Below are 23,220 nucleotides of genomic sequence, written 5' to 3'. Positions count from 1 at the left end.
CATAGATACGGGTACGAGTGTCGTATCGGATACGGCAATACGTCAATTTTCAAAAATCCAGGATACAATACGCCTATTATATATATATATATATATATATATATATATATCTGAGGAGGGTTCAAATGCCTCCATTTTTTGTGCCTCCACTATGCCTCTATTTCTAAAAACTTTAATAATCTAAAATATAAAACTTAAAAGTCAAAATAAAACCGTTGGATATGATCTACATCATTTTATCTATGCACATATAAAAAATTATGGCATTTTAATTTTATTTTGATTATTATCAAGAGCTTGTAAAAAATGCACCAATGTGGATACTTTCTAGACGTTGATTTTTGAACTTATTGATTCACATAAAAACAAAATTGAAATGTGATAATTTTTTATGAGCACATTGAGAAAGTAACATAGATCATATCTAACGGGTTTTTTTTTTTACTTTTAAATTTTAAATTTTGAGTTATTAAAGTTTTAAAAAATGGAGGCATGATGGAGGCACAAAAAATAGAGGCATTTGAACCTTCCTCTCTATATATATACTATTATTATATATATATATATTGTATTTAAATAATCATAATTTAAATCAAATTTGTATGGAAATTCACAGGCTTAATGTTAGTGCATTGTAAATACTATAATTACCAGTAGTATTCACATATAACACTGTGGCGCAGTGGTTAAGATTTTGGCTCCAAATTGGGATGGCCGAGTTAGATCCACGCTGACAGCAAAAAAAAAAAAAGTCACATTTTGGCCGGTGTACACGTGGCTCACGAGCACTTGGGCGGTTCATGGTCGCAGTTCATGGTCTAGATGCGTATTTGGAGTGTATCCAGCCTTATCAGCGTGAATGTTGACCGTATCGAGTGCGTATGTTGACCTTATCGAGAGGTTAGGGATACGCCAGCTGATGTATCCGATTCGTATCGGGGCTGTATTGGGTGCATATCCGTATCCGATACGTACCCGATATGAATACAGTGCCTTGGGTGAAGTATCGGATGCACAACAAGAATGAGACACCTTTCGCGAGGATAAAAAAGTGACTTTTTGTGACGGACTACTCTCATTCTTCAGCTTTTTCTTTTTGCGACGGTACTTTTCGCGAGGGAGTACCGTCATAAATTTGATTTTTCTCTCGCAAAAAGTATCTACATTGTTGTAGTGGTAACATAGCTTCTCTACCAGTTTTGTGCCAAAAACAAATTAAAGAAAAAACAAGACATTGGGTATAAAAGTTGATAGGAGAATATATAAAAAGAGAAAAAGAAGCAGGAGAGCTAGGCAAACAAAAAGAGATATCAACATGAAACCACCTAAGATAAGAATCCATCTCTTTAATTTGTATAAAAAGCATACTGAGTAATGAACGATAGTTACTCATTGTTCTCAAATCTATATATATTCTATTATCATTCTTAAAGGCCACAATATCGTTAACTACTCAGTAACCTTTTTATACAAATTAACCTTTTTTACTCTGGGAGTTCTGCCCGGGGCAAACTTCGGATCCGTCTCGTTTCCCCCTCTTTTTTTGAATTGTGGTCATAAGCGCAAATCTGACTTTCCTAATCAAATTTATAACCGTTTAAAGTTTTTCCTAAAAAAAATGATTCAATGCAAAAACACCAATAACGCACTGATGCTTTATGTCCGGCTTAACGACGGAAGAAGTGCACATCGATGTTTTATTGCCAAAATATCGATGACGGACCCATGCTCTCTAAGCGGCCATAACTTTATTATTGCCAAAACATCGATAACGTCAAACTATCGATAACGCACCCATACAGATTAGCCATAATCGGTATTAATTTTTTTTAAAAGCCTATGAAATTATTCAAGAAATATCCATTTAATTATTTTAAAATACATTTGTTATTTATTGTGTGTGTTTGCTTATTTTTCTAAAGAATTACTGTTTCATTTATTATTCAAAGATCATTAAAATTATTTATAATTATTCAATATATGTCCTTTATGAGATAATAATTTTTTTTTAAATTCAAGAAAATATAGTGCAACGGGATTTTTATAGTGCAAAAAAAACAATCCCAAGTCGCAAGATTTTTCTGCAACTTGGGCCTTAATTCCAAGTCCTAATAAAAAAAAATTTTCAAGTCGTAGGATTTTCTTGCGACATGGATATTTTTAAAAAATTTCAAAATCTTAATTATTTTTATTAAAATATATAAGAAAATAGGTAAAATTCTGCTACTTGGATATGTTTAAATTTTTTTCAAAATGCTGATTATTTTTATTAAAATATATTAAAAAATAGGTAAAAATAAAAATGTCGGTTCTAATTGTTTTGTATATCTCGTCTGAATCATTGAATTCAGTTCTCGATGGACTGGAGTTTGGTTACGAACAGGCAACACAATAATAGGGCGTTTGCAGGAGTAACACGTGTCCCTGTATAGAAATGGAGCGTACGTGAAGGTGGTTTACTGGAAACTTTGTTCTGCACCAACATTGGGATGGGCAGATCTGGTCGTTTACTCTTTTTTTTTTTTTTTTTTATTGGCAACCCGTAGACTGGTCGTTTACTCGTCTGCAAGTTGCTGGAATCCATTTCCACTGAGGTAACAAAATATTTCTGTTTAGGTTGAAACCGTCCGATCAGAACTCAGACCAATCTGGCCCGATCAGATTCTGATCGAACGTCTAAATCCAAAAGGAAATATTCTGTTACCTTGGGTGATATGAATTCGACTGGCAACAGGTGTGATTGGGACAATAACTTTTCGCCTAACTTCTTAATAATATATAAAATTAGAAACAAAATATTCGCACATTTTTTATCCGCACCCGTGATAAGATTTATGTAATTTCTTTTTCTCTCGGAACGTATTTCCTCTTAAAACAGCACATCTTTCTTTCATTCTTTCATTCTCATCTATTGTCATTCTTAAAAGCCCACAATATCGTTCACTACTCAGTAACCTTTTTTACAAATTAAAAAGATGGCTGAGATTATCGTGAAACTTGTTCTTGGCAAGCTGGGTGATGCGGTTGTTCAGGAAGCATTCTTTCTCTATGGGGTACGTGACAAGGTCGAGCGGGTTCAACGCGACCTCACTTGGATCCAATCTTTCTTGAAAGAAGCAGATGCAAAATGCCATAAAAATGAAATGGTTAAAAAATGGGTGAATGAGATTCAGGAGGTTGGGAATTTAATTGATGATGTATTAGAGAAGTTTTTGGTTGAGGTTGGAGGAGGTAGACGGAAAGGCCTTTTCAACAAACTCAAACGGATAGGAAAGATGCCCATGAAACTAATTGCCGAACACAAAGTTGGTAGCGAGATAGACAAAATACAGAAGAGGCTCAGTGAAATCAAAGAAAACAAAGAAATGTACGGATTAGGTCTTGGAGAAACTAGTAGTGGGGTCTCTGTCGAGCAGTCTATAAGGCCGTTCTTTAATCCTGACATAGATGAAATGGAGGTTGTCGGCTTCGACAAAGAAAAGAAAACAATTGTCAACCAACTCATTGATCCAAAAGATACAAGGCGAGCTGTGATCTCAATTGTTGGGGCCGGTGGATCAGGAAAAACTACACTTGCAAAAAAGGTGTACAAAAGGTAACTACTGCTGAATAACATAGCAAATTCATTGTTTTAAAACATGTGTGTCATATGATAAATAGTTTAATTTTTAATTTGGTAACTTTTCCCCTGAAGAGAATAATGTTATAAACTAAAATGGTTGTTTACTATAAAAATAATTGTATAGGGAGGGACAAATCGTCGCAAATTAAATGTGTGATATTACTTCTAACATGCTCTTTTTTTTTAATATTACACAATTCAATAATTATAACTATTGTAAAACAATAAATTTAATTATTTAACTATCAGTGTTGAAAGCTTTGTAGTTTGGTAAAATCTTAATTTGTGTTTATTTCCAACTTGTATGTATAAGTATGTTGTATACAAATCATCTAATTAATTTATTTGATGCATTTTACAGTGATGAAGTTAAACGTCACTTTGGCATTTCCATGTGGTTAACTATTTCACAACAATACAAGCTAATTGATATTTTGATGACAATGCTAGAGAAGATTCGAAAGGTAGATGCACTAGTACAAAAAACTCATTTACTGACTGTTAAAAAACCTCTTTACTGACTGTTATTGAGGCGTCAGTGATGGCGCCGCCAGTATAGATACTCAACACTGGCGGGTAAAAAACAGTCAGTATGGATAGCCTACACTGACGGTTTAAAAAACAGTCACTGTAGGGTGCCTACACTGACTGTTTTTTTTTAAAACAGTCACTGTAGGCACCCTACACTGACTGTTTTTTTTTTAGAACAGTCAGTGTAGGCACCCTACACTGACTGTTTGTTTTTAAAAACAGTCACTGTAGGCACCCTACACTGACTGTTTTTTTTTTAAAACAGTCACTGTAGGCACCCTACACTGACTGTTTTTTTTTTAAAACAGTCACTGTAGGCACCCTACACTGACTGTTTTTTTTTAAAACAGTCACTGTAGGCACCCTACACTGACTGTTTTTAAAAAAAAACAGTCACTGTAGGCGCCCTACACTGACTGTTTTAAAAAAAAACAGTCACTGTAGGCACCCTACACTGACTGTTTTAAAAAAAAACAGTCACTGTAGGCACCCTACACTGATGGTTAAAAAACAGTCACTGTTGACGTAAAATTTTTGGCATGGTTCTGCCTGTATCGGGGCTAGCCTCCATATTTTTGCTAGCCATATATATTACTATACTACATTCATTGACTATTAAATAGAAGATCATGCAAATAATGTACACAACATAAACAAAAGACAACACAATTTAATAACATAACATATTCATTCACAAAAAAACCACACTATAGTAAAATGTACATAACACATATATAGTAACAAAATATACATTTGAAATTAACAACATTGCATTTGTTATGACTAGTTTAGAAGTTGTCCAAGAAAAATGTACACCATTGTCGTGTTATTGCATGAAGTTGCGTCGGTGTATATTTTTCTATCGGTAAATCACACTGCATCAATAAAAATTGAGAAGTTAATTTTATCCAAGCTATATGAAAAATGAATCAATTTCAATCATAAAATACATACATTAGGAAAAATGTCAAATTGCGTAGTGACTATGTCTTGCATGTGTTTCATGACATGAAATCCACACACCTTGCCACCTTTTTGCCTAGGGCTCTGAAATGTTCAATGCAAGTGAAATAATTACCCAAGAGAGCTCAATAGCAAAGAAGGCAACAAATTAAGTGTCAAACTAAAACTCAAGTGTACAAGTTCACACCTTAATGAATTGCCACACACATTGCATGGATCCCTCCTTGTGCACTCCTCCAAACTCCACATAAGATTCAAAAATGCTGAAATTTTATTAAATGTCAATGAATTAATTAGTATTACCAACAAATAATACATTGATTGTAAGTAAATGAAGTTAGACTAAATGTTATATTTATTGCTCACTCTATAAATGGCACCATGATCTCATAATTTGGTTCCTTTGGCGCTAGAGAATCAATAACATACACCGTATTATCACGCATGACAAAAACAAGAAGCACCCAATGTTTACTACATCATACATGATAATAATCAATCTACATATGTTGTTAAAAATATATAAACTACTCCAATAAAAGTAGCAACTTACAACTCAAAGTATGGTGCAAGGATAAATTTCTTATCCTGCATATTATTCAATGACTCGAGCAAGTAGCTTGAAGCGGCACTACTTGATTCAGATCTAAAAAGTGACTGAGATATCCTACTAGGGTCCAAAAAACCGACATCAGCCTCGCGACCTAGATCAGTGACACATCTCTTCATATATTTGAAAATCATTACATAAATGTTTAAAATGAGTTAATTGTAAAAATAATCACTACGCGTAAAGTTAAACAAACTCACATAACCCAGATGGATATTATTGAAACATCGAGCATGTCTTGCTTCACTAGATCCTTCAAGTCGTTAAAACCTAAGTTGATTAACGTTGACTGAGGAAGCAACAGACCCTCCTTAATGGGCAAGAGGAACCCATTATTTTCAGGCGGTTCTTTCATCACCCTCTCATGTATGGCTTGGAATTCCGGTCCCACCTTAGCTAACATTTTCTTTGAAATAAGCGCCTCACGATGCATGGATTTCTCAAATTCTTTAGATGCTGACTCAGTTGGCATTGAGACATCTTGTTCTATACACTAGAACAAATAATAACTTGTTAAATAAAAATAATTGTGGTACACGCAATGAGCTTGTTAGATGCTGATTAGGATTTTTTATGTTGGTTCAAACATGTTTTTTTTTTTCCTTGCTGTTGACTAGCAAAAAAGAAAAATGTTATGTACACATGCAATAGGAAAAGAACACATGCTTCTAAATATATCAGAAATAAAAATATTATGTTACCTCGTCCAAAATAATTGAATCTTTCGGCCATTGAATGAAACTTCCCAAGGTGTCTTCGATTTTGACAAAATCCTTATTAATTTTAGTCGGAAGAGGAAACTTGAGATAGATATCGTCAACGGCAGAATCCACCTGCACCTTCATGTGGTCCTCTAGCAATGGCACACAGTGGATTTGTTCATCATTCTTCCTCGGCCATACCATAGCATTCGCCATCTTGATGTGCTCCTCTCCAACTTTACAAGTGAGATAGCAAGGTGAGATTACCTTGAAATTTGACCATAAAAAAACTAAGTTAGACAATTGAAGGAAATGCTATCACTTTCAAGTTTTAATTGTAAATAAAAGTGTAAATACTTGAATCGAATCCAGAGGGCTTGTAACTATATTGGAATGTTGACTACTGCGACGGAATCCAGGACTGTATTGATCTGGTTCAGCTTGTTGCACCTTCAGCTCAGCGAGTAATGAAACCCTCATATCCCTAACTTGTTCAAGCAATTGTTCCTTCATTTGCTCTTTCATCTCCTCTCTCATATCCGCATAACACTGTCTCTTTATCTCCTCTGCAAAAGCCTTCATATCGGCTTGGTTAACCCCCCTCTTTCTCGGAGCCCTCGGGGCATTTAAGCCTTGTTTCCAGGTCACGTGCGCCCCAAGACCCCTCGTCCGACCTGAATGTTCCGGGTTCCCTAGAGAAAGCGTGAGAACATCACTCGAGCCACTTGCTTCGATTTCCCCCGAGTCAACCTTTTGTTGGTTGTCTTTCTGTTGAAAAAATATAAGAAATGAGCTAGTGTCTTTGGAGTAAATCATGATTTATGTAAATGAATCAACACTTACAATGGTATCTATCAGAGCTTGTGTCTTTGGAGGGGCCTCAAGAGTCCCATTTGGTTTTTTTACCATTCGTCCCAAGACGTAAAATTGGCACCTTGGATCCTTTATATCTAGGATAGGTGTGACATCCTCGGATTTTTCTTTGATTTTTTTCTTCCACACGCGTTTTTTCACATCGTATCCACGGGATCCTAAGCGATGTGGGTTGTCATTCTTCTTGCACAGTTCGCGATTCGTCTCACTTAATTTCTGCAATCAAAGGAAACATGCATGTTAGGTATTAAAAAGAAAAATAGAAATGATATGGTAATTAATGATTTTATTAAAATAGTACTTCAAACTCTGGCGTCGACTTCTGCCTCACAAATTCTTCCCAAATTTCCGAGTTTATCCAAGTGTATTTGCTGAATGGAAGTACTCCTGCCCTCATGTAATCGTTTACGAGATCACTCTTAAAATTTTTCCATGCTGAATTCATTCTCTTTTTGGCATGTTTGAAGCCTGTATCTTTCTTTATGCCCCAAAGTTGCTGCAATTCAATAATTATATAATATTTAAAAGTAAAATTATGTTTGTAAGGATTTTTTTTTATTTTAAACCTTTGTTGTACCTTTATCTCCTCCCAACATTCTTCTTTCAACTTATCGTCAACTTTCTTCCAATTTGTAATATTGATAGGAAATCTCTCTTTTGACACTGTTGCCACGTGAGTCTTATATTGGCTCAACCATTTACCCTTTGGATGCCCATGCCTGTTGAATTTGATATATAAACCATTCTTCTTTGCTAATTTAGCACAAGTGGTCCGACCTCTTGTCTTTTTTTGTGGTGTTTCCTCCTCACTAGATTCATCAGATGATGTTAAAGGATTAAACTCCTCTATATTCATTCCTGTAATTACATAATTTAACATTTGAACTCATTATAGATTTTGGAACCAGAGCTAACATCAAGAAATAAATGGGAATTTGTTTATTTACCTGTATTTGCTCCACTATGATTTTGTTGACTGCTGCCTTCTCTAATCACACCTTGCTCTTCACCCCACATTCCACAAGTGGTCTTACCTTTTTTTTTCTTCTTTTTTTGTGGTTCTACCTCCTCACTACTTGATTCATCAGAAGTCAAAGGATTATACTCCTCTAAATCCATATCTGCAATTACTTAATTTAACATTTCAACTTATAATTTCATATGAAACCCTCAACTCGATACACTAAATTAATTTCACAAAAAAATAGAAAACACAGTTTGGTACCACTATGATTTCGAGGGCTGCTGTCTTCTCCAACCACACCTTCCTCTTCAGTCGACATTTCAATTCTTCTCTTCATCGTTGAATTAGTCTTCTTCTTGTGTAAACCGTTGACATCGCGTGAGAGAGTGAGAATGCCAAGTTGTTTCATCCTCTCCGTGTTCGAGTTGATTCTCTCTTCCCTAGCCTTTTCGATGCCCAACGGAGCTTTTTCCATCTTGACCTATTGAATAAATAGAAAGATGTCATTTTAAAAATAACATACCTAGATCTCTACCCCAAGTGTATTACTCTTCTGGTAGAATATTGGCGAATTCAAACAAACAAAAAAATTGTTAATTCTTGTTGTGATGATGACAAAACGATCTCTATTACCTTGTTTCTCTTATGCTGACCCACAAATCATGTTTAGTAATTTGTTGAGTCTATTTCATTTGATTTTCTTCAAAGTCTAAATTATTTCAATAGATTTTGTTTAAAGGCTTGAAATAATTATTTTGAGTTCAATAATAATCATACAATAAGACGATCAGTACCAAACCGGCAAAACTTGCAACTTCTAAAAAGGTCTTTTAAAAAAATAATAATCGTTGCCTAAACAACCAACTTTCAAACAAAACAAAAAATAATAATCACACAAGACTATTGATACGTCCTGTCTCGAGGTGATAAACCGTATACTCTCGAGGTGGAAAGATGGATGTAAGTAAGGTGTTCAGACTCTTCCCTATAGACAATCAGCTTTTCCCATCTTGCCGCATGCTACAAATTGAAAACACTACATCTGATCTCTACCCCAAGTGTATCTCTACCAAAAACATTAAGTTTTAATTTTGAATTATATATTTGAATTACTCGTACTGCTATGAGTTCCTAAAACAGTCGCCGTGAACTATTGAACAAAAATCTTTCTAATCTCTACTAATCAAACCACTTTACTAAAACCCTAGACTTAGAATTTAGTTTTTCATAAAAAATTCACAAAATCGAGTAACTATTGAACAAAAATAACATACCTAGAGACGGCGGAGGTGGTCGGCTCTCAGTTGAGACGGCGGTGGTGTGGTCGGCCATCAGTTGAGACGGCGGCGGTGTGGTCGGCCATCAGTTGAGACGGCGGAGGTGTGGTCGGCTCTCCGTTGAGACGGCGGAGGTGTGGTCGGCTCTCCGTTGAGACGGCGGAGGTGTTGTCGGCTCTCCGTTGAGACGGCGGCGGTGTGGTCGGCTCTCCGTTGAGACGGCGGCGGTGTGGTCGGCTCTCCGTTGAGACGGCGGAGGTGTGGTCGGCTCTCCGTTGAGACGGCGGCAGTGTGGTCGGCTCTCCGTTGAGACGGCGGAGGTGTGGTCGGCTCTCCGTTGAGACGGCGGCGGTGTGGTCGGCTATTGGGAGGAGGAAATGAAAATTTGATTTGAGAAGGGGGGAAATGAAAACTTGGTTTTGGCGGTGCTGTGTTATATATTCCTGCGCGCCTTTGTTTTGGAAGAGAGGAAATAAAAATTATTAAAATATAGAAGACCTACACTGACGGTTTTCTCCTAAAAACAGTCAGTGTATGCTGAATGGAAGCTACACCGACGGTTTCTTTCTAAAAAGAGTCAGTGAATGGTATAGCTACACCGACGGTTATTTAATGTGAGCCGTCAGTGTTGGCAGCTCTTGACTTAATGATGTTTCAAACTAATATAAAATATAATTTCGTCAATAAATGTCTAATGTAAAATAGCTCTGTTTTGACAATAAATGTCTAATTATAAATATTTTTTCATCAATAAATGTCTAATAAATACAAATTTATTATTAAACCCTTCTAAATGAGGCGATTATTAAACCCTTCTAAATTAAAAGTATTTTTTTTATGAAAAAATCATTATTCCTCCACAAAATAAAAAATCATTCCTCTGCAAAACAAAAAAATAACTTAATAATTTTCTGCAGAAATAAAAAATCATTCATCTACAAAATAAAAAATCATAAAAAACATAAGTTTAGAAATCATAAAAAAAATATATGTTTAAAAATAAGTTTAGAATAGTGTTAAAAAAAACATATGTTTAAAAATAAGTTTAGAATAGTGTACCAAAATTAATTCACATATTCTCCATCTTGATGATCATGTCGTAAATAACTCGCATCATCAATATCATCGTTTCTCACTTCGTTAGATGGCACGCCAATAGAGAATGGAGGTGTTTCTTCAAAATAATTGAACTCTTCATCATCAACCACATCTTGAACGCCCACTATGCGTCTTTTACCGTGAATGACAATATGGCGCTTACTATTGAGGGGATCCTCAACATAGAAGATTTGGGTGGCTTGATTGGCAAGTATGAATGGATCATTCTTATATCCCAATTTTGTCAAATCCACAATAGTAAAGCCGTACTTATCCACTTGAACACCTCGGCGGTTATCAACCCATTTACACCGGAATAATGGAATCTTAAATTTGACATAATCGAGCTCCCATATTTCTTCAATTTGACCGTAGTACGAGTTTTTCGCATGTACCGACCGAGCATCTTTAGATCTGGAGAATTCTTCCGAAATAGCTACTAGCGTTACACCACTACTTTGATTAGTGCTTTTTCCATCTTGTTTTATTGTGTAAAAAGTGTACCCATTGATATCATATGCTTGGTACGTATTCACAATAATAGTTGGTCCTCTTGCTAACCATTTTATAGATTTATCCGCCAATTCTTCCACGCTTTGTCGAATAACTCTGTTTTTGATCCATTCAGCGAACTTACTATTATGTTCATTGGTAATCCACAAGTCTCCTTTTGTCGGATTAAGTTCTTTCAAAATTGTTTTGTGCTCGTTAATGTATGGAGCAATGTATGTCATGTGTTGTAAGACCAAAAGGTGTGCTTTTTCATGCAAAGTTTTATCAGCCTCGATTGGTTCCAAACCTATGGTCCCTACACCTTCAACCCGGCCCTCATGGCGTGATTTAGGAATACCAATAGGTTCTAGATCTGCCATATAACTATTATACCATTCGATAGCCTCCTCTGCAATATAACCTTCTACAATACTTCCCTCGGGCCGATATCGGTTTCTTACATATCCCTTCAAGAAACTCATGTATCTCTCGAATGGATACATATACCGTAAGAACACAGGACCACAGAGCTTAATTTCATGGACCAGGTGAACAATTAGGTGAACCATGATATCAAAAAAGGACGGAGGAAAATATATTTCAAATTCACATAAAGTGACTATAACCTCACGCTGCAATTCATCCAAACTTTCTGGATCGATAACTTTGCTACAAATTGCATTAAAGAAAAAACAAAGCTTTAAAATTGGTAACCGTACTTTTTCCGGAAGTATACCACGGATTGCAATAGGTAGCATTTGTGTCATCAACACATGACAGTCGTGAGACTTCATCCCGATTAATTTTAAATCCTTCATTGACACCAATTTTTTTATGTTAGCAGAATATCCAGAGGGAACTTTAACACTATGAAGGCATTGACAAAACTTTTTTTTTTCTTCTTTTGACAAATTGTACATAGCTGGAGGAAGGTAAGTTCGAGTATTTAATCCATCTTTGGTTTTTCTCAGTTCAGGACCAACATCTTTCCATTTTATGCCCATCTTGACCATATCTTTGCGAGCATTTAGTCCATCTTTGGTCTTTTTTGGAATGCCCAACAACAAACCAACTAAACTTTCACAGACATTTTTTTCAATGTGCATCAAATCAAGGCAATGCCGCACTTGTAATTCCTCCCAATACGGTAAATCCCAGAAAATTGATCTCTTCTTCCAAGTTTCACCTTTCGGGGCTGCTTTTTTCTTAAATTTTCCAAATTGAATTTTGATATCTTTAACTCGCAAATAAACTTGCTTACTAGTCAGTGGAGAACGAGCTCGTTCAATCTCAATCTCACCATTGAAAGCTGTCTTCTTCTTACGGTATGGGTGATTAAGAGGAAGAAACCTACGGTGACCCATGTACACTGTTTTTTTGCAATTTTTTAACCGAATATCAACCGTATCATCTTCACAAACAGGGCAAGCTTTCCCTCCTTTGTTACTATAACCCGACAAATTACCATATGCCGGAAAATCATTTATGGTGCAAAATATCATTGCTCGCAAATTGAAATTTTCCTTACTGTATGCATCCCACACTTGCACCCCATCGCACCATAATTTTTTCAAGTCCTCAATCAACGGTGCTAAATACACGTCTATGTCGTTTCCGGGTTGTTTTGGACCTGAAATTAGTAACGACATCATAATGTACTTGCGTTTCATAGTTAACCAAGGAGGAATGTTATAAATACACAATAAAACAGGCCATGTGCTATGTTGACTGCTCATGTTACCAAATGGGTTCACTCCATCTGAACTAAACCCAAGTCTTAGGTTTCTTGGTTCATCACCAAATTTTTTTTTGAACTTTCTGTCAATATTTCTCCATTGCGGTGAATCAGCAGGGTGTCTGAGTTTTCCATCTTTTTTTCGGATATCAGCATGCCAACGCAACAACTGTGCATCTTTAGGATTTTTGAACAAACGCTTGAATCTCGGTATCACGGGGAAATACCATATCACTTTCGCTGGAGGTCCTTTTCTATTTGTATCATCATTACCATCAGTTTGGTTCTTTCTTTTATAACGAGATTCACCACATGTTGGACAAACTTCACATTTCTCGTACTCGTTCCGATACAATATGCAATCGTTCGGACATGCATGTATTCTTTCTACGTCTAGACCCAAAGGACACAATAATTTTTTGGCTTGATAACATGATCTTGGTAACTCATTCTCATCTGGAAGCATATCTCCTAAGATTTTTAATAAGGCGGTAAAACTTTTATCACTCCAACCATTACTTGCCTTTAAATTATATAGTTGTAATACAGCATGTATTTTGGTAAAATTTTCGCAACCAGGATACAAAGGTTTTTCAGATTCATTATACAACTCATGTAAATTGTCATTTTCCTCATCACTAAACATTTCTCCTAAATTTTCATTCGGGTTAAAATTATTATCCACATCCATTTCCTGACCACTATCAACACTGGCATCCTCACCCTCCTGGTCAATCTCAGCATTTGTAGCGGTGCTTGTTTCTCCATAACTCTCTCCATGCCTAGTCCAACGTATATATCGCTCTTTAAAACCACGACGAATCAAATGATTTTTCACCGTTTCAATAGTGTGAAACCTCTTCAAGTTCAAACAGTCTTTACAAGGACACGAAATTGTATCATCACCCTTTGCCTTCATGTCTTGCTCAGCAAATTTTATAAAACTTTTCACACCCTCCAAATACTCAATGGTATTACGACCTCCATACATCCAATCTCGATCCATCTGTAATTGCAAAAATAATTAGGTAAGAGGTCAATGACTCTTAAAATTACCATTTGGGGCTTACATAGGGCCGGTGCACAATCCTAACCCACTCTTTGAATGCTTTGTCTCAATAGTGATCACATGTCAGCATGATTTGGTATTTGAGAAAAATTCAGCAGCATTTCTCCTTTGTTCCCCAAGTACGAGTAAATATCACATCCGTTTGGAAATGAAATCCAATACGTACTCGTGGGAACAACAAGGATAAATGCTACTGAATTTTTCTCAAATACCAAATCTGCTGACATGTGTCCACATCCTAAATGAGACAAAACATTCAAAGAGCAGTCCCAACAGGGAACAATTCAAAATTAATCCCTATTGGATTAATTTTGAACGGGCATCGACCTAAAAGGCATACTAAATGTTCAAGGCAAATTGGATAGATTGCACAATACAATAATATTAAACTACCAACTATTCAATATATAATTCATTCAAAATTAGAAATACCAATCAACATATATAAAGCCATTAATCTAACCCGGCCATCAACAAATTTAATTAAATTTAAGAGTAAACAAAGTTACCTATATATAACCGTAGATCGAAATATAGTGTGATCAATATGCTTGTGGTGGAGAGAGTGATCAACAGATTTGAGTAGAGAGAGAGAACGCCCAACAAAAGTAGAGAGAGAGAGAGTGCAAAAAAAAACACTATTTGAGAGCTGAAATGCGAAAAACGCAAAAAATCAGATTAATGGCGGCTGGAATTGGAAGGAGGACTTATATACTTTCAAAAATAAACCAACACTGACTGTTAATAAGAAAAAAAAGTCAGTAAAAAGTTCAATAGTGACGGTTCTATTAAACCCGTCAGAGAGCTAGGTTTTTTATGAAACACAACGGAGAGAAACACTGACCCTTTTATTAAAAAAACAGTCACTGTAGAGTATACTATCAACACCGACCCTTTTATTAAAAAAACAGTCACTGTAGGGTGAGGCAACACTGACCCTTTTATTGAAAAACAGTCACTATAGAGTATACTATCAACACTGACCTTTTTTTTTTAAAAACAGTCACTGTAGGGTAAGGCAACACTGACCCTTTTATTAAAAAAACAGTCAGTGTTGGTGTACATCTCAACACTGACTGTTTTTTTAATAAAAGGGTCGGTGTAGGCTGTGCTCAACACTGACGGTTATAAAAAAAAACAGTCAGTGTTGATTCACTGACGGTTGTTTCCAATTTAACAGTCAGTGTTGAAATTCTTCTTATTTACGATTTTGCCACGCAGTCTCTACACTGACTGTTACACGTTAAAACCGTCAGTGATGGAGGGTCAGTGAAAGGGTTTTTTGTACTAGTGATGACTCGGAGAGGCAGAATAAGAGAGAAGATTATTTCCTTACAGAGCTTAACAATTCCTTGAGAGAGAGAAAATATCTGGTTGTATTGGATGATTTATGGTCAAGCAATAATATTTGGACCCAACTTCAAGCTGCTCTTCCTAATGCTAATAATGGAAGTCGAGTATTAATTACTACCAGGTTTGTTTGCATTTCTTTTATTGTAAAAAAAATAGTGTTACATTAATTACTCAAGGGAAGATTTAACAATTCTTTATATTGACAATCTTAAATTTGAAATCCAATAAGAATGACATGATCTATATTATCCACCTATAATACATATAAATATGATAAGATTTGATGTATGTTCTACCATAAATCAAATAACTTAAAATGTCATGGTATGAAATTAACGGCCCTTGATCGATGTATTTTCAAACAATAATATGAATTACATAAAATATGGTTGTTAGACTATCTATATGTCCCTTAATTAATATATCTATAAATTTATCTTTAAAATTTTCAATTTGGCATCATTTTTATAAAAAAGAATTAACTATTGTTAAGATTGTCAAAATAACCATTGCCAAGTGATTCCTTCTCATAAAATATGCTTCTTCTGATTTGTGTATTGATTAATATCAGGTTCATTAACCTCGCTGAAGAGGCCGACATTATATCTATCCCACACAAGATAGAGCCCTTAAATGAAGATGAAAGCAAACATCTATTGCTGAAGAAGGTTTTTCCTAATCGTTTTGCCAAAGAATGCCCCAATGGAGTACTTCCCATAGTAACTCAATTTACCAAAAAATGTAATGGATGGCCTCTAGCATTGGTAGTTGTTGGCGGAATCTTATCAAGAAAAAATCCCGATCACATTACATGGGATGAGGTGATGCAAAAAATGGATTGGCAGACTGATGGTAGCATCTTCACGGGTGTTATATCCACCAGTTATGAGGATCTACCAATTGCTCTCAAACCTTGCTTCATGTATTTTGGTGTTTTTCCTGAGGACTATCAAATGAAAGCAACAACTCTGATTCAATTATGGATTGCAGAAGGATTTATACGACAAGAGGGGATAAAATCATTGGAGGACATTGCTGAAAGCTATTTGGAGGAACTTGTGGAAAGGTACTTTATATTTATTATCATTAAATTATCTTGTCAACTGCAAGTACATATAGTCTTTCCAGTTTCTTTTTAATAGACATGGATAGTTTTTTTATTCTAAGCATCAAATTCACATTATGATATTGAAAATGCAATTTTGCCCAACAATTTTCATGTCTATCTCTATATTACTTTTGGTAAATTATAAATTTGGCAACCAAAGTAACATGCAATTACAGTATCCTCTTATTTATAATAATGCTTTGAAAAGCATATCAATAAATTCACGAGTTAGTTAATCACAGTAATATCAAATAAAAATTCGATATATACATATATAGAGAGAGATTGACTAATATGCTTTCGGTAGCATATGGGCCGAAGTGCTACCGGTCCAAATTTAAAATTTCAAAATCCAAAAAGTCGATCTGAACCGTTCATCTTGTTCTCCATATTAATATGTGCTTGGAGACCAAATTTTACATTTTTCTCAATTTTTTTACTATTTATTAAGCCACTTTGAAAATCGCTGATCCAACGGTAGCACTGTTTTGTTAAGCCACCATTGGATCAGCGATTTTCAAAGTGACTTAATATATAGTAAAAAAATTCAGAAAAATATAAAATTTGGTCTCCAAGCACATATTAATATGGAGAACAAGATGAACGGTTCAGATCGACTTTTTAAATTTTGAAATTTGAAATTTGGACCGGTAGTACTTCGGCCGAAGTGCTACCGAAAGCATATTAGTCAATCTCTCTCTCTCTCTCTCTCTATATATATATATATAGAGAGAGAGAGAGAGAGAGATGGGTTATGGTACATTGCACTATAAATTACGTGATTTAAAGTCCAAATAACTGATCCAAACTGCTCATCTTATTGTCCATATTAATATGTTTTTATGGAAATTTTTTACTATGTTTTTAGATTTATTGAAAATCGTTGTTTTCAGACAAATCTGGACCATAAAAAATAGCAATTTTCAATAAATCTAAAAAAATAGTAAAAAAAATTCCAAAAAAATGTAAAATTTGGTCTCCAAACACATTAATATGAACAACAAGATGAATGGTTTGAATCGGTTATTTGAACTTTGAATAGAGTGATTTATAATGCAATGTACAAGGAAGGTTATATATTGCAATGTACCGTAGACCACCTCTCTCTCTCTCTCTCTATATATATATATATGAGGAGGGTTAAAATGCACCATCTTTTTGTGCTCCTAACGTTCACCCTCACCTCATATTTTCATTTTCAAAGTTCAAATAGTTGATTCGAACCTTCCAACGTGTTCTTCATATTAAAATGTGCTTGGAAACCAAATTTTATATTTTTTGAAATTTTTACTATTTTTTCATAATTTTTGATTAAACTAAACAATAATAAAAAAATTCAGAAAAGTGTTGATTTTCAAAAATTCTGAAAAATAGTAAATTTTTTCCAAAAAATGTAAAATTTGATCTCCAAACACATTTTAATATGAAGAATACGTTGGAAGATTTGAATCGACTATTTAAACTTTGAAAATGAAGATCTGAGAAGAGGGTGCACGCTAGAAGCACAAAAGGGAGAGTGCATTTTAACTCTTCTCTCTCTATAGAGAGAGAGAGAGTTAGGCTACAGTGCTATGCATATATAGTGTCGTGTTGTGCTAAGACTTTTCAACTGTCAGATTGACTTTGAGATTCGTGCAAAACTAGATCTCTGGATGGGTCTAATTGAGACATAAAACATTAAAAAAGTGTACTACGGACTCTCCGTTAGCATTCTCTCTTGGTTTGAATCAACAAGTTCTATGAAATAGAAGAAAAATAATGAAAAGTCTCTGATCACGATCTCTCATTTGTTCTAAAGCTATCGTCACTATACTTGAATCAAGATTTATCTTGATCTTCTTGGATCAGGCAAGAACTCATTTCTCTATCTGATTCTATATATATCTCTCAAATTTTTCTGAACAAGTCTTTTTGGAGTCGTTGGTACAAGTTAGGGATCTGTCTAGAGGGAAAAGAGCGGCTAGTAGGGTGGGGCGAGCGATAGCGGTGAGGGATGAAATCGACGGACAGGAAGTGAGGGGCACAAGGGGACTTGAGAGCGGGGTGCCGAGTAGCTGGCGGTGAGGGACTGGTCTCTCTGTTTTTCTTTTTCTGTTTTTAATTTGAGGAAAAAGTACTAACAGAGGGACTTCCAATTTAAAAAAAAAAACTAACGGAGGGACTTTTTCTTGCACTGATCTAAAAGCTTATCAGATGGTTAAAAAACGTATGGCACAGAACGACACTAGCTATATACGCATAGCATCGTAGCCCAACACTCTCTCTCTCTATATATATATATATGAGGAGGGATCCACTTACACTATTTTTTGATGACACCGAATTACACTTTACATTTTAAATTTTCAAAGTTTTTAAACTTGAAATAATCGATCCAAACCGTTCAACATGATGGATATATTAAAATGTGATTGTAGATCAAATTTTACATTTTTTTTCAATTTGTTTTACTATTTATTAAGTATTTTACAAAATCGTTGTTTTCAGACCATTTAATTTTTGTACCTATCTTAATAAATAGTAAAACAATTAAAAAAAATGTAAAATTTGATTTGTAAGCACATTTTAATATATTCACCATGTTGAACTGTTTGGATCGACTGTTAGAATTTTGAAAATATAGAGTGTAATCCGATATCACCAAGAAAAGATGTAAACACATTGTGAAATGATTAAATCCCTTTCATTTTGCAATTAATCACAATAATCATAAGGTCTCAAATCAAATTCTTTTAACCAAATTAAAATTTTAAATTACCGCTCTCACAATAATCTCCGACGAGCTTGTCGCTCTTAAACAAGATTTCCCCATATTACTAATGATTTCTATTTCTTTAATTTTGTTTTAATATTTTCAAACTTTTTTTAATTTTCTAAGTTCCAGAAGTTTAATTCAATTTAAAATTGCTTTATTTTTCAATTAGTTTTTGTGATTCGTTTATTTTTCTTGTAATCTTCCTATCCCAGTTCTAATAATTCTTTGAGATTCCGACCCTTTTTTTAAAGTATATCAAACGTTACAATTAATTTATAACATAGTAAATTCAAACTTATTTTCTTGTTTTGACATAAGTCAAATCTTTACTATTATGTCATACTTCAATTAGTATTTTTTTTATTTTTCTCTGTACAGCGGCGAGTTCTAATTTTTCTTTTTAGTTACTTAATATGGAATATCCATTTAGAAATCAGATTTCAATTCCCCTTTAAAGCAAACCATTGAAATTTAAAATCAATTAAATACCAAAATAGGAAGTAATCTTGGGAGTTTAATGGCTATTTTTATCCTTTCGTAGATTGTATTAGCTTATTTCATGGCTATTTTTCACCGAAGTCTCTAGGAGTTTTTTTCCGATAACCCAAAATTTATTTTTATTACAAAGAATCCAATTAGTAAATATTTACTAGTAATTTCATTCTTCTTTTCCATCAATGAAATCTTTTAAACTGTTGATGTTTAAAAATAAATTTATAACCTTTAAATAAAATATAACTTACAAGGTAATAATTATTTAATTTTTTAATATATATTCTAAACTACAAAATTTACAACATTACAACGTAACACTGCTTTTATTGCTCTTTATTTAACATCATTTTTTTTAGGCCCAATATTACTCGATTTCTTTCCAAAGATGATGAATCTTATTGTACCTTGAATTAAATTACAAAATTAAATTTTCAAAAACTTAGCGAAGGTATAATTTAAATGAAAATGTCTTATTGCAATTTCCGAATCATGTAACGATCGAATATGATTCTTAAGAATTATCACTAACGAAAAGTGTGTCAATAAATAATTATGGTCTATAAAGACTATTATTATTAACAATAAAAGAAAGAACTAATATTAACAGAATTATTCGCTGCATAAGTTCAATTTAATTTCTGCAATTAGGATTTAATTAAATGAATGGTCCAATTAAATTCAACTTTTGTGGTAACTAATTACAGGTGCATGGTGCAAGTCTCAAGGAGATCCTGCGTAAGTAAAATCAAGTATTGTCATACCCATGATCTCCTACGGGACCTAGCTATTCAAAAGGCCAAGGAGGATAATTTTCTGACGGTGATCTCGAAGAATGACACCAACTCGAGTTGTAGAACAAGTGCACGTCGTGCTGCACTTCACGGTAATAAGATGATAGAACAAGCTTCCACAAACCTTCGCTCTTTGATAAGTTTCGCAGATGAACCAAATTTCAATAGATTTAGAGCGCTACGAGTTTTACACATTAGCAAAGCGTCAAACAAACCTTTACATGCGACAAACTATTTGAAGTTGAAGGGCTTGAAGTACTTCGCGTTTCAATGTGAAGTTTATTTGTCTTGGTATTGCTGCGAGCATCCCCCTTATAGGTTTTTTAAAAGATCTCCTTTAACTTATATGAAGCATCTTCAAACGGTGTGTGCATTGTTTTGTAAATGTCACGTCTGGGCACAAAAGTTTCCTCAGTCCTTTTGGGGTAACAAACAGTTGAGACATGTCAATTTCACCACCTGTTGGAGTTGTCAAGCAGCTCCAGAGGGACCACCATCAGCAGCAGACTTGCAAAGTTTACTGACCTTAAAAGAAGTGAGAGCCAGGCAAGACTGGGTTGCAGAGCTGCCTAACTTTCCCAATATTCGTAAGTTGGGGATTGTTATACCTGAGGATGTTGCAGGGGAACCATTGATCATGTTGTTAAGCAACCTAAATCATTTGGGTTCTCTGCATTTAAAAATGACCCACACCAGGCAAATGACATTTGCAAATTGCATCTCTGCCTTCAGAAACCACAACAATTTGCACTCATTCAGCCTAGTGAATGGCAAATGGCCCAGGAAAGAAGTTGGTGATTGTACCCTGTTCCCACCACATCTCGTTAAGCTATCACTTAATGGAGAATATGATAGGTTGTTTGCCTTAGAGGAAGACCCGATGCCCCAACTAGAGAAGTTGCCAAACCTCAGGGTACTCCATATAGGTCGTGCATCCATGGAAGCAGTTGATGGAAAACAAATGATCTGCTCCAGGGGAGGTTTTGGTCGCTTGCAACAATTGAGACTTGGTGTGGTAGATTTGGAGGAATGGAAAATAGAGGAGGGTGCTATGCCCATGCTCAACCAACTGCGGTGCTGGTGCTGGTGGATGAATATAGTTCCTGACTTGCAATATTTGGTCAACCTTCAAGAGTTAACTATAAATTGTTTGGATGAGTTCGAATCAAGGCTGGAAGGAGAAGACCAATGGAAAATAAAACATATTCCCTCTGTAGAATTTCGAGAATTTCCTTTATAATTTGAACTTGTATAATTTTTGGTGTTATGTACTGCTTCAATTGATACGACATGTTCCATAAGTTCTTTTAATTTTTACTTTTATTTCAGTATTAGTAATTTTTCTTCACACAGTTAGAAACATATATTTGACTATGTACCTGACCTGTCGATATATGCTACTTTTTTACGTTCTTTTCCCTCAATTTTTTACGTTCACACGTTATTTTTTTTGTTTTTCGTGCAATAAAAAAATTACTGCTAAATAATAACTACCCCATTCCATCATACTAAACATATATAAATTAATTAAATAATTTTTTTGTTTTCTTATGGGGTCAACTATTTACTAACTGAGAATTTTATGATCATTTAATTAAATACTTATCAATTTATATTATATAAAAAAAATTCATAACATTAAAAAAAACTTAAATGATCAAATCATTAATTTTTTTTATATCTTCACTTAAATCTATCTTTAACTACATATATTGTCAAACACATACATAAAATTATTTCAGTCCGGGCCCACTAAATAATAGCCTTTACACTGACACGCGAATTTTAATTTGTTTTCCCTCTGATAAATACGAGATGTATAATATAATTACTATTAAGACGTTATTTTTTATTAAATTATATTATACTAGACTTTTTATTTATAATTTAAATTTAGAACCACTCTATTTTAATATTATTAATAAATATTATTGAATAATTATTATTTTATTAGTTTTTTTTTTATGAAAATATATTTTTTTCTCTTATAATATATCTTTGTTGCAATGTACGAATACATATGCTAAACCGTTATAAATTTTCCCGACTAATTGGTCGATTATTCCTGATTAATCGCTTGGCGATACCCTGTCTGTCCGACGACCACATACTGTTATTTACAACACTAGTTTAATGCTTCACTTATTCATTATTTGATGGGGATTCAAGTTTTCCATTCTTGATCATTTTTCCTTGTTAAATTCTCAGTAGAAAAATTTCAAGAACACAAATTAACATAATAAAAGATTAGATTTGATCTATATTGTTCTATCTACAAGCACGTAGAAAATCAGAGTCTGTATCCCCCCCCCCCCGGTACGTGCAATTAATAAAAATCACTACTACAGAAATGGTCATTGTACACTGCACATTATACACGGATTCGATAAATTTACCTAAAAACCGTGGAGAAATTCTAATTTTTTGGAAGCCCGAAATATGTGTGGGATCTCTACACGGATGTTTACTAAAGAATCAGTGTAGAAAGCCATGAGAGAGCTACACGGACGTTTATTAGGAAATGTACACGGATTATTATTTAAATAACAGTGTAGAAAGCCTTGAGAGAGCTACACGGATATTTAATTAAAGAACCGTGAGGAAAGGTAGGCATTGTACACGGATGTTTGTTTAAATTAAAGTGTAGAAAGCTTGTGAGAGCTACACGGCCGTTTCATAAAAAGCCGTGTAGAAAGGTGTCAATTATACACGGTGTTTTGTTTAATTAATAGTGTGGAAAGCTGTTAGAGAGCTACACGGACGTTTATTAAAAAAAGCCGTGT

At 34.4% G+C, this 23,220-nt stretch overlaps 6 protein-coding genes across 8 annotated transcripts; 2 read left to right on the top strand and 4 right to left on the bottom strand.

Annotated features, from left to right (window-relative positions):
• Nucleotides 1–2,934: 2,934 nt before the first annotated feature.
• On the top strand, nt 2,935–4,143 carry LOC144556602 (putative disease resistance protein At1g50180). Its single transcript, XM_078304981.1, has 2 exons — nt 2,935–3,595; nt 3,984–4,143. Exons 1-2 carry the CDS (start codon nt 2,976–2,978, stop codon nt 4,141–4,143), a joined length of 780 nt encoding a protein of 259 aa, XP_078161107.1. The 5' UTR covers nt 2,935–2,975.
• Nucleotides 4,144–4,872: 729 nt separating this feature from the next.
• LOC144556886 (uncharacterized) lies at nt 4,873–6,183 on the bottom strand. 3 transcript variants are annotated; one of them, XM_078305375.1, is made up of 6 exons: nt 5,927–6,183; nt 5,670–5,820; nt 5,483–5,590; nt 5,304–5,379; nt 5,108–5,200; nt 4,873–5,028 (listed from the first exon to the last, which is right to left on the bottom strand). In XM_078305375.1, the coding sequence occupies exons 2-6, from the start codon at nt 5,708–5,710 to the stop codon at nt 4,942–4,944; spliced, it is 405 nt and encodes a 134-aa protein (XP_078161501.1). In that variant the 5' UTR covers nt 5,711–5,820; nt 5,927–6,183; the 3' UTR covers nt 4,873–4,941. The 3 variants fall into 3 exon arrangements, with proteins under 3 accessions (XP_078161501.1, XP_078161499.1, XP_078161500.1); XM_078305373.1 differs by lacking the exon at nt 5,927–6,183 and having other exon boundaries at nt 5,670–5,847; XM_078305374.1 differs by lacking the exon at nt 5,927–6,183 and having other exon boundaries at nt 4,873–5,012; nt 5,670–5,847.
• A 213-nt stretch (nt 6,184–6,396) lies between these two features.
• Nucleotides 6,397–8,149, bottom strand: LOC144557225 (uncharacterized). The gene is made up of 5 exons (XM_078305767.1): nt 7,878–8,149; nt 7,602–7,796; nt 7,271–7,516; nt 6,785–7,195; nt 6,397–6,694 (listed from the first exon to the last, which is right to left on the bottom strand). Exons 2-5 carry the CDS (start codon nt 7,743–7,745, stop codon nt 6,419–6,421), a joined length of 1,077 nt encoding a protein of 358 aa, XP_078161893.1. The 5' UTR covers nt 7,746–7,796; nt 7,878–8,149; the 3' UTR covers nt 6,397–6,418.
• On the bottom strand, nt 8,000–8,744 carry LOC144557226 (uncharacterized). Its single transcript, XM_078305769.1, has 3 exons — nt 8,526–8,744; nt 8,248–8,421; nt 8,000–8,109 (listed from the first exon to the last, which is right to left on the bottom strand). The coding sequence occupies exons 1-3, from the start codon at nt 8,737–8,739 to the stop codon at nt 8,054–8,056; spliced, it is 444 nt and encodes a 147-aa protein (XP_078161895.1). The 5' UTR covers nt 8,740–8,744; the 3' UTR covers nt 8,000–8,053.
• An 820-nt stretch (nt 8,745–9,564) lies between these two features.
• Nucleotides 9,565–13,469, bottom strand: LOC144556600 (uncharacterized). Its single transcript, XM_078304980.1, has 3 exons — nt 13,443–13,469; nt 10,650–13,389; nt 9,565–9,902 (listed from the first exon to the last, which is right to left on the bottom strand). The coding sequence occupies exons 1-3, from the start codon at nt 13,467–13,469 to the stop codon at nt 9,565–9,567; spliced, it is 3,105 nt and encodes a 1,034-aa protein (XP_078161106.1).
• A 1,770-nt stretch (nt 13,470–15,239) lies between these two features.
• On the top strand, nt 15,240–21,677 carry LOC144556884 (putative disease resistance RPP8-like protein 2). Its single transcript, XM_078305371.1, has 3 exons — nt 15,240–15,409; nt 15,860–16,354; nt 20,351–21,677. The coding sequence occupies exons 2-3, from the start codon at nt 16,113–16,115 to the stop codon at nt 21,675–21,677; spliced, it is 1,569 nt and encodes a 522-aa protein (XP_078161497.1). The 5' UTR covers nt 15,240–15,409; nt 15,860–16,112.
• Nucleotides 21,678–23,220: the final 1,543 nt, after the last annotated feature.

This window comes from Carex rostrata, chromosome 7 (assembly GCF_964058835.1).
Source record: "Carex rostrata chromosome 7, lpCarRost1.2, whole genome shotgun sequence".
Classification (NCBI taxonomy): Eukaryota; Viridiplantae; Streptophyta; class Magnoliopsida; order Poales; family Cyperaceae; genus Carex; species Carex rostrata.
Note: the sequence above shows the minus strand (reverse complement) of the source record. Positions and strands in the feature narration are given on the sequence as shown.